The 12,054-nt window shown below is 40.8% G+C and overlaps 1 protein-coding gene across 1 annotated transcript in view; it reads left to right on the forward strand.

The window, feature by feature from the left end:
* LOC126109630 (corticotropin-releasing factor-binding protein) overlaps positions 1 to 12,054 on the forward strand; it is a 1,121,590-nt gene that overhangs the window by 1,094,058 nt on the left and 15,478 nt on the right. The window contains exon 7 of the mRNA XM_049914676.1: positions 2,436 to 2,544. Coding sequence (XP_049770633.1) covers positions 2,436 to 2,544 — 109 coding nt within the window. The remainder of the gene's footprint in view (positions 1 to 2,435; positions 2,545 to 12,054) is intronic.

Here is a 12,054-nt window from a genome sequence, read left to right on the forward strand (position 1 = left end):
CATGTTGGAAATGGGCAGGGGGACTGTGGACAGGTGGCGCTCGGTGGGAATGTGAATCGGCTGTGAGGCGTGCCGTCCCGGATGGCGCAGTGGTTAGCGCACGAGATATCAGGTTCGAATCTTGGGCCGGTACACATTTTCTCTCGTCACCGCTGATTCCGCGTAATGTCCCAATGCAGCTGACACCAGTGATCCTCTCCCTTTGCTTTCCGTCCCTCTCCACCTTCCATTTACACAGAATTGATCAACAGAAATTGAGTGTGGCAGAATGTAAGCATAGCAATCAATTTTGGAGTAAGTAGCAGTTTACTGTTCATAACACTCCTGTATGCAAAGTACACAAGCGGCAAGACGCAGTCAATACCTTCGCTGCGCAGTGCCGATGGTACTGTTACCGACGACTGTGCCGCTAAAGCGGAGTTATTGAGCGCAGTTTTCCGAAATTCCTTCACCAGGGAAGACGAATGGAATATTCCAGAATTTGAAACACGAACAGCTGCTAGCATGAGTTTCTTAGAAGTAGATACCTTAGGGGTGCGGAAGCAACTCAAATCGCTTGATACGGGCAAGTCTTCAGGTCCAGATTGTATACCGATTAGGTTCCTTTCAGATTACGCTGATACAATAGCTCCCTACTTAGCAATCATATACAACCGCTCGCTCACCGATAGATCTGTACCTACAGATTGGAAAATTGCGCAGGTCGCACCAGTGTTTAAGAAGGGTAGTAGGAGTAATCCATCGAACTACAGACCCATATCATTGACGTCGGTTTGCAGTAGGGTTTTGGAGCATATATTGTATTCACCTCGAAGGGAACGATCTGTTGATACGTAATCAGCATGGTTTCAAAAAACATCGTTCTTGTGCAATACAGCTAGCTCTTTATTCGCACGAAGTAATGGCCGCTATCGACAGGGGATCTCAAGTTGATTCCGTATTTCTAGATTTCCGGAAAGCTTTTGACACCGTTCCTCACAAGCGACTTCTAATCAAGCTGCGGGCCTATTGGGTATCGTCTCAGTTGTGCGACTAGATTCGTGATTTCCTGTTAGGAAGGTCGCAGTTCGTAGTAATAGACGGCAAATCATCGAGTAAAACTGAAGTGATATCAGGTGTTCCCCAGGGAAGCGTCCTGGGACCTCTGCCGTTCCTGATCTATATAAATGACCTGGGTGACAATCTGAGCAGTTCTCTTAGGTTGTTCGCAGATGATGCTGTAATTTACCGTCTAGTAAGGTCATTCGAAGACCAGTATCAGTTGAAAAGCGATTTAAAAAAGATTGCTGTATGGTGTGGCAGGTGGCAGTTGACGCTAAATAACGAAAAGTGTGAGGTGATCCACATGAGTTCCAAAAGAAATCCGTTGGAATTCGATTACTCGATAAATAGTACAATTCTCAAGGCTGTCAATTCAACTAAGTACCTGGGTGTTAAAATTACGAACAACTTCAGTTGGAAAGACCACATAGATAATACTGTGGGGAAGGCGAGCCAAAGGTTGCGTTTCATTGGCAGGGCACTTAGAAGAGGCAACAAGTCCACTAAAGAGACGGCTTACACTACACTCGTTCGTCCTCTGTTAGAATATTGCTGCGCGGTGTGGGATCCTTACCAGGTGGGATTGACGGAGGACATCGAAAGGGTGCAAAAAAGGGCAGCTCGTTTTTTATTAGGGGAGAGAGTGTGGCAGATACGATACGCGAGTTGGGATGGAAGTCATTAAAGCAAAGACGTTTTTCGTCGCGGCGAGATCTATTTACAAAATTTCACTCACCAACATTCTCTTCCGAATGCGAAAATATTTTGTAGAGCCCAACCTACATAGGTAGAAATGATCACCAAAATAAATTTAGAGAAATCAGAGCTCGAACAGAAAGGCTTAGGTGTTCGTTTTTCCCGCGCACTGTTCGGGAGTGGAATGGTTGAGAGATAGTATGATTGTGGTTCGATGAACCCTCTGCCAAAACCTTAAATGTGAATTGTAGAGTAATCATGTAGATGTAGATGTAGATATCAGGTTCGAATCTTGGGCCAGTACACATTTTCTCTCGTCACAGCTGATTCCGTGTAATGTCCCAATGCAGCTGACAGCAGTGATCCTCTCCCTTTGCTTTCCTTTCCGTCCCTCTCCACCTTCCATTTACACAGAATTGATCAACAGAAATTGAGTGTGGCAGAATGTAAGCATAGCACTCAAGTTTGCAGTAAGTAGCAGTTTACTGTTCATAACACTCCTGTGTATGTTGCAAGAACATCGACTCCCTGCAGTAACTTACGTGACTCACTAAATGACAGCAGGAATCATTTAAGTCTGCGGCTCAAATCGCGTCCTACAGAGCAGTCGAGAGATGGCCTAGGATATCAGTTGGCTGTCCTGGGAGTGTAGAACTACAGTGGTGTAATGGGTAACACGGCGCTGTGTCGTGTTTCAGTGTGAGAACCGCGGCATGCCAGACTACGTGCAGTTGGGCGGCTCAGAGGGACTGGACACGGCCGCCCTCAACGTGGCCGACTCCATCTGCGGAATGGACTCCAAGCCAGGTACGTGGCGTACTCGTTCTGCCGTAGACACGCTGCGTGCATGAGGGCGCTAGTGCACAGCGTACAGTAGAGAGCCTGTGTAGGGAGAGAGTGGCCAACCGGACGATACTGCGGCCATTTTTCTGCCAAACTGCGGGCGGGACGTTTGAACGGCCAGTAGTGGAGTACACACTCACCGAATCAAAAGCACAAGACAATATGGCGAAATCATTCGTTAAATGCCTTTTTTCACAGCTATAATATAAATTAGTTAAAATGTGTTTGGAAGAAACCATATGCAAAGTTAAGACACCTGCAGGAGAGACTGAAAATTTTAAGGTGTACACTGGACTGAGACTATTCTATTTAATATTATCTTAGAGAAGATTGATAGAGAATTCACCAAAACTAATCCACAAGGGATCCAACTGCAGGGACAGAACATTACTAGACTTGCTTATGCAGATGATGTAGCCTTAATAAGCACTTCAAAAGCTGAATTAATCAGGATGATGCAAAATTATTACAAAATAGCTGAGAAAGCTGGACTTCATGTGAATGAAGAAAAGACAGAATATCTAGTCATAAGTAAAAAACTCCAAAAGAATACACCACTGACCGTAAATGGTCTCACTTTCAAGTACTTAGGGAGTCTTTTTAGCAGAGACAATAGAGCAGAAATAGAAATAGACGCCCGTCTAGCAGCAGCTAATAGAACTTTTTACAGCTGTATCAAAATTTTAAGGATGAGATCACTTAGTACTGAATTCAAAATCCGTTTTTATCAGTCAACTATTGTACCAGTAGCATTATATGGATGTGAAGCTATTACATTCAGGAAAAAAGATGAAGAAAAACTGTTGATATTTGAAAGAAAAATACTAAGAAAAATATTTGGACCAATCTTCGATGAAAATGTCATGGAGTGGAGGATAAGGAAAAATGAAGAACTACGGGAGCTGTACAAACATAGTACCATTGTGGAAATGTTAAAGAAGAGAAGACTGAACTGGGCTGGTCATGTAGCAAGGATGCCGGAGAACAGACTACCCAAAATAGCATCCACTAAGAAATTAGAAGGAAAGAGAAGAAGAGGAAGACCTCGAATTAGGTGGATGGAGAATATCCGGGAAGATGCAGCTAGGATGGGCATCAACTCTGATTGGACAACAATTTCCCTGGATAGAAATAATTGGAAGAGGCTCGTAGAGCAGGTGTATGGTCGATAAGGCCTTAGCCACGTGTAAAGAAAGAAGAAAGAAAAGAAAGAAGATAATATACTCATAGCAGCCTACAACGTATAGCACAGGAAAATTTGATACAGTGGCTGTAAAAATTATTCGTTACTTGCATTTAACTCCTTTAAAGTTCGTTTACTAGACATATTGCAATGAAAGTAACATAATTAAAAAAATATAGTGCATACCATTTGTTTTGTATCGGAAGTCCATAACGCTAAAGATTTAACATACCTATACAGGGTGTTACAAAAAGGTACGGCCAAACTTTCAGGAAACATTCCTCACACACAAATAAAGAAAAGATGTTCTGTGGACATGTGTCCGGAAACGCTTTATTTCTATGTTAGAGCTCATTTTAGTTTCGTCAGTATGTACTGTACTTCCTCGATTCACCGCCAGTTGGGCCAATTGAAGGAAGGTAATGTTGCCTTCGGTGCTTGTGTTGACATGCGACTCATTGCTCTACAGTACTAGCATCAAGCACATCAGTACGTAGCATCAACAGGTTAGTGTTCATCACGCACGTGGTTTTGCAGTCAGTGCAATGTTTACAAATGCGGAGTTGGCAGATGCCCATTTGATGTATGGATTAGCACGGGGCAATAGCCGTGGCGCGGTACGTTTGTATCGAGACAGATTTCCAGAACGAAGGTGTCCCGACAGGAAGACGTTCGAAGCAATTGATCGGCGTCTGAGGGAAGACCTAGAACGACGAGGACACCTGAAATGGACGAGGCAATTCTTCGTGCAGTTGACGATAACCCTGATGTCAGCGTCAGAGAAGTTGCTGCTGTACAAGGTAACGTTGACCACCTCACTGTATGGAGAGTGCTACGGGAGAACCAGTTGTTTCCGTACCATGTACAGCGTGTGCAGGCACTATCAGCAGCTGATTGGCCTCCACGGGTACACTTCTGCGAATGGTTCATACAACAATGTGTCAATCCTCATTTCAGTGCAAATGTTCTCTTTACGGATGAGGCTTCATTCCAACGTGATCAAATTGTAAATTTTCACGATCAACATGTGTGGGCTGACGAGAATCCGCACGCAATTGTGCAATCACGTCATCAACACAGATTTTCTGTGAACGTTTGGGCAGGCATTGTTGGTGATGTCTTGATTGGGCCCCATGTTCTTGCACCTACGCTCAATGGAGCACGTTATCATGATTTCATACGGGATACTCTACCTGTGCTGCTAGAACATGTTCCTTTACAAGTATGAGACAACATGTGGTTCATGCACGATAGAGCTCTTGCACATTTCAGTCGAAGTGTTCGTACGCTTGTCAACAACAGATTCGGTGACCGATGGATTGGTAGAGGCGGACCAATTCCATGGCCTCCACGCTCTCCTGACGTCAACCCTCTTGACTTTCATTTATGGGGGGCATTTGAAAGCTCTTGTTTACGCAACCCCGGTACCAAATGTAGAGACTCTTCGTGCTCGTATTGTGGACGGCTGTGATACAATACGCCATTCTCCAGGGCTGCATGAGCGCATCAGGGATTCCATGCGACGGAGGGTGGATGCATGTATCCTCACTAACGGAGGACATTTTGAACATTTCCTGTGACAAAGTGTTTGAAGTCAAGCTGGTACGTTCTGTTGCTGTGTGTTTCCATCCCATGATTAATGTGATTTGAAGAGAAGTAATAAAATGAGCTCTAACATGGAAAGTAAGCGTTTCCAGACACATGTCCACATAACATATTTTCTTTCTTTGTGTGTGAGGAATGTTTCCTTAAAGTTTGGCCGTACCTTTTCGTAACACCCTGTATTACGTCAGATGAATGAAACTCGTAAGTAGTTGTTTACTTGTGGCATGCAAAAAGTGTGAGACGTATTTGTACTTCTCGTCACGTCTTCAAACTTTTTGCGTGTCACAAGTAAACAACTGCTTACGACTTCCTTTCATATATACTGAATATCTCTCGTAGATAACAAACGAAAAACAATACAAAAATCAGGTAATGTTAAATGTAGGCTACTGTAATAACGACCAAATATAGCAAGAAAACTACCGTATCCCTTCTACCCCACAGTAAGTAGGCCTATTCAAAACTGTCTTCAAGAGTACCTACAATTATTTAGCACGAATAATGTTTCAGCAACCACAACTGCAGAAAACGTGCTTGCAACTTGCCTGCGTCAACAGTCAGGCAATAATACTGAAACCAAAATAATGCCTAGTGTTCTGATTCGGAACGAAATAAAGTTTGACGCTATAAAGTCGAATGAGCAAGGCACAATAATTACAGGAACTTTCCGTTTCCAGCAAGGACTGTCAGAAAGCTTGTGATGCTACCAGTATGCACGAACTGTTAAAGAAATAAGAGCTTAAAAAACGATATACAACTAAATCGAACATGCATGCACAACGCATAACAAGTCTCTCAATAATTCAAATACCTTTTAATCGTTTCCAAAAGTCCTCTGAACTTCAATTCAACTCAAAAGCACAGTGTACATAGGAAGCGCGAGAGACGTTTGGCAGAAAAATGGCAGAAAAAGCTAATCAACCAATCACGGGCAACTTCACCTATGGCCACACTCTATACAGGCTCTCTAGCGTACAGTAGCGCCGCTTTGCACTTAAGCTAAGGTCAAAGTGTCACCGATATCGGTGGATTCTGCCGACGACCGACACCGTCCGATGGAGGCCGATCTTTTCAAACCAGTACGCCACTATGTGCAAAGTCACAATGTAGCGATATCATCGCCCGAAGTACAGATTTCGGACGACAGTCGGTGAAATTAAACTTAGTTTGTATATTTTTTTCAGTCATAATGGCCGACAAGAAACGAAACGCGGACTGTGGGAAATTGATGAGTTTAGTCACGGGAGTAGTTTGTGGCATCCTGAGGATGAAAAATATCGTAATCGGGATATAGTTCGGACTCTGTAGACTGAAATCCCAGGTTTATTGGAAACCACAAGCAGGTGAAGTATTTATTGTAAATTTTAGGTGCAGATTATAACCTCGAAAAATAATTTCTTCAGGTGACAAGGATGATGTATCTTACGATTAAAGTCACATTAGTGGATCTTGTGGTAGATGGGCGTTAGCTGTCTACAAATTACTGTTCCTGCTTACTGACGTTTTTATACCATTAGTCTGATTGTTCCATTCCATGATGTAGTTCACATACGTTTTTCCGCTTCACAATGTTTTATGTTCTCAGAGTATCTTAGTCTGGGCTTTGTGTTTGTCTTTCACATGTATGCTGAATTACAGTCACTCAAGGTTAACTGATGTACTTCTGCACAACTTCATATAAATTGATTTCTAGTGCTTGCCTTGAGGTGTGACTTGAGCTGTATTAAAACATCCGATACTGTCATTAAGGATGCAATTCAGGCTCAAGTAAAACTAGAAGTCACACATTGATATTTGACATCTGGCGATTACGTCTTTCCAATGATTAGGCCTATACCGCGTTCTGAAAACACAGTTTCAAAGGTTTTATGTAATACGTTGGATGTTATTTACGATGCCCTGAATACTAATTTAAAAGCAAATATTTTCCCTCTTGCACCACAAATACAACGAAATTTGTAATTTATTCTATGTCTAATTTTGGAGCTATGCTTCATGCAAATGCCCTAAAAGACACTGTACTATAAACTTATTTTCTTTATTAAAAGCTATACTCAATCTGAAGTAGTACTGCCACCAGAAATTTTGTTATGTTCTTTTTCAAATCCATTGGCCAAGTGTCCAAACAGCAGCGAAGTTTCCAGTACTATAATCTGGTTATCTCATTATATATACTGCCAGGATTGCACCTAGGGGACATTGTATTTCCTATGCCACCAATGTTAAATTATCGAATTTTGTGGCCAATTATCTTGGAAACTTTTTAAAACACCAACTTACAGTTTCCCATAATTAGTGACTGCACCTTTCCAGATACACTGAACTACAATTATTACTAAAATTGTATTGTTGGGCATGTTATCTTTTTTTCACTCAATTTTTGACAGAATTTTGTAAATAAATAAACATAGAAACAAAACAACTCAGGATATTTTAATTATTCTAGTTCCATATGTGCTGAATCTCACACTTGGCATGCTGTGAAAATTTCATCACTCTACCATCAGTACTTTTTTAGAAAAGGGTCATTTATTGTAAAAAATGTAGTTCAGAGATATTGAAGTTTAAAACTTTTTTATTACAAATCCTTAAACAGACTTACAGTTCTGTGTCTTCTATGCACTAGAATTGCCCTGGCACATAGTCTGTGTCTTTTTCAGAGTGACAACAGCACAGTGCTTACCTCCTTTTCTTTCTTGCTTCTTTTGTCATTTTCTGAGCAGCTAGCTCTGGTTTACGTACACAAAGCTCATCCAATTCCCGCAGTTCTTCAGCTGTGTTCTGTCCAAACCGTATGCCTAACTTCTCCAGAACCTTACGTCTTTCATAGTTTCCACCATTAAACGATATTACAGCATCAGACACTGCTAACTTTACAGTCATAAGGCCAACAAATACATTTTTAGGCATACAGCACCACACAACATTATTGAAGGTCTCATTCACATTCTGGATCTTCCCATGTAAACACTTCTTTAGTACCTCAGGATTTGCCAAATCTCTGTAAATAGGTTTGATTGCCTCCATTACTGTCAAAGGAAGAGAATGCTCATGCGTAAAATCATGCAGGGTTCCAGAAAATTCAGCTTGCCTGTATTTGCACCACATGTTTGGTAGAGGTGCACACAAAGCATGACATGGCTTTTCATCGGTTGATATTCGATGAAAGAAAGTGCTTCACACAGTTATCTCTAATGACCTACACTTAGTTGGTTTTTTTTTTTTTTTTTTTTTTTTTTTTTTTTTTTTTTTTTTTTTTTTTTGAAGGTCTCACAATTGTCTGATTTCAGCGTTCAGGAAAGTCCAAAGTACATCATGGAATAGAAAACAGAAAATGTCAAATTTCACTTGCAATGTCTCCTTAATATATACCATTTTTAGAATAAATAGAAGTGCTATGAAACCACTAATCTACTTTTCATTAAATAACTAATACTTGCTTACACACTTGAATAAGTAGCCTATTATATAATTCATAAAAGCTAGATTTTTAGTTTCACAACAGCTCATTTTATTCCAAAAACAGTGAATATTAATGTAATGCTGGCAGAAGGTATATCACATAATAAGATTCTAGTACTGGAAACTTTACTGATCTTAGAACACTTGGCCAACGAATTTGGAAAAGAATGTAACAAAATTCTGGTGGCAGTATTATTTCAGATTGAGTGTAGCGTTAAATAAAGAAAATCAGGTATATTACAATGTGTTTTAGTGCACTTGCACTAAGCATTGCTCTAAAATTCGGTACAAAATAAATTAAAAATTTGGGATGCAGAAGTAAAAATATTAACTTTTGAATTAGTATTCAGGACATCTTAAACAGTATCCAACGCATTACACAAAAACTTTGAAACTGTATTTTCAGAACGTGGTACGGGCCTAATTATTGAAAAGATGTAAATGCCAGATGCCAATTATCAATGTGTCACTTTTAGTTTTACTTGAAGCAGAACTGCATCTTTACTGTGAGTACTGGAGTTTTTAATAGACCTCGAATTAATCTTTACAAGTAGGAGCCTATTCGAAAGTAGTGCATACACGTCAATTAACCTTCAGTGAATTTCAGTCAGCATGCGTGTGAAAGACAAAACAAAATCTGGTGTAAGATACTCTGAAGACCTGAAGCACTGTAAAGTGGAAAGACACGCATGCACCACATTTGCAAAACCACTTCATGTAACATAATCACCGGCCTAATGGCAAGAAACAACAGTAAGCGAAATAAGAACAAGTAGACAGCTGATGTCGAAGGTCACAATCTATGCCTAATATTTCCGATAAAGATTTTCCGTGATTGTAGTTTTCAGTAAACCTGTGATTTTCGTCCATGTTGTTGTTGTTTTCAGTCCTGAGCCTTGTTCGATGCAGCTCTCCATGCTACTCTATCCTGTGCAAGCTGCTTCATCTCCCAGTACCTACTGCAGCCTACATCCTTCTGAATCTGCTTAGTGTATTCATCTCTTGGTCTCCCTCTACGATTTTTACCCTCCACGCTGCCCTCCAATACTAAATTGGTGATCCCTTGATGCCTCAGAACATTTCCTACCAACCAATCCCTTCTTCTAGTCAAGTTGTGCCACAAACTCCTCTTCTCCCCAATTATATTCAATAACTCCTCATTAGTTATGTGATCTACCCATCTAATCTCCAGCATTCTTCTGTAGCACCACATTTTGAAAGCTTCTATTCTCTTCTTGTCCAAACTATTTATTGTCCACGTTTCACTTCCATACATGGCTACACTCCATACAAATACTTTCAGAAACGACTTCCTGACATTCAAATCTATACTCGATGTTAACAAATTTCTCTTCTTCAGAAATGCTTTTCTTGCCATTGCCAGTCTACATTTTATATCCTCTCTACTTCGACCATCATCAGTTATTTTGCTCCCCAAATAGCAAAACTCCTTTACTACTTTAAGTGTCTCATTTCCTAATCTAATTCTCTTATCACCCGACTTAATTTGACTACATTCCATTAACGTCGTTTTGCTTTTGATGATCATCTTATATCCTCCTTGCAAGACACTGTCCATTCCGTTCAACTGCCCTTCCAAGTCCTTTGCTGTCTCTGACAGAATTACAATGTCATTGGCGAACGTCAAAGTTTTCATTTCTTCTCCATGGATTTTAATCCCTACTCCGAACTTTTCTTTCGTTTCCTTTACTGCTTGCTCAATATACAGTTTGAATAGCATCGGGGAGAGGCTACAACCCTGTCTCACTCCCTTCCCAACCACTGCTTCCCTTTCATGTCCCTCGACTCTTATAATTGCCATCTGGTTTCTGTACAAATTGTAAATAGCCTTTCACTCCCTGTATTTTACCCCTGCCACCTTTAGAATTTGAAAGAGTGTATTCCAGTCAACATTGTCAAAAGCTTTCTCTAAGGCTACAAATGCTAGAAACATAGGTTTGCCTTTCCTTAATCTAGCTTCTAAGGTAAGTCGTATGGTCAGTATTGCCTCACATGTTCCAATATTTCTACGGAATCCAAACTGATCTTCCCCGGGGTCGGCTTCTACCAGTTTTTCCATTCGTTTGTAAAGAATTAGTGTTAGTATTTTGCAGCTGTGACTTAATAAACTGATTGTTCAGTAATTTTCAGATCTGCCAACACCTGCTTTCTCTGGGATTGCAATTATTATATTCTTCTTGAAGTCTGAGGTTATGTCGCCTGTCCCACACATCTTGCTCACCATATGGTAGAGTTTTGTCAGGACTGGCTCTCCCAAGGCCGTCAGTAGTTCTAATGGAATGTTGTCTACTCCGGGGGCCTTGTTTCGACTCAGGTCTTTCAGTGCTCTGTCAAACTCTTCACGCAGTGTCGTATCTCCCAATTCATCTTCATCTACATCCTCTTCCATTTCTGTAATATTGTCCTCAAGAACATCGCCCTTGTATAGGCCCTCTATATACTCCTTCCACCTTTCTGCTTTCCCTTCTTTGCTTAGAACTGGGTTTCCATCTGAGCTCTTGATATTCATACAAGTGGTTCTCTTTTCTCCAAAGGTCTCTTTAATTTTCCTGTAGGCAGTATCTATCTTGCCCCTAGCGAGATATGCCTCTACATTCTTACATTTGTCCTCTAGCCATCCCCGCTTAGCCATTTTGCACTTCCTGTCGATCTTGTTTTTGAGACGTTTGTATCCCTTTTTGCCTGCTTCATTTACTGCATTTTTATATTTTCTCCTTTCATCAATTAAATTCAATATCTCTTCTGTTACCTAAGGATTTCTACTAGCCCTCGTCTTTTTACCTACTTGATCCTCTGCTGCCTTCACTATTTCGTCCCTCAGAGCTACCCATTCTTCTACTGTATTTCTTTCCCCCATTCCTGTCAATTGCTCCCTAATGCTCTCCCTGAAACTCTGTACAACCTCTGGTTTAGTCAGTTTATCCAGGTCCCATCTCCTCAATTTCCCACGTTTTTGCAGTTTCTTCAGTTTTAATCTACAGTTCTTAGCCAATAGATTGTGGTCAGAGTCCACATCTGCCCCTGGAAATGTTTTAAAATTCAAAACCTGGTTCTTAAATCTCTTACTATTATATAATCTCCTACCTTCTAGTATCTCCAGGATTCTTACATGTATAAACCTTCTTTTATGATTGTTGAACCAAGTGTTAGTTATGATTAAGTTATGCTCTGTGCAAAATTCTACCAGGCGGCTTCCACTTTAA

This window comes from Schistocerca cancellata, chromosome 12 (assembly GCF_023864275.1).
Source record: "Schistocerca cancellata isolate TAMUIC-IGC-003103 chromosome 12, iqSchCanc2.1, whole genome shotgun sequence".
Classification (NCBI taxonomy): domain Eukaryota; kingdom Metazoa; phylum Arthropoda; class Insecta; order Orthoptera; family Acrididae; genus Schistocerca; species Schistocerca cancellata.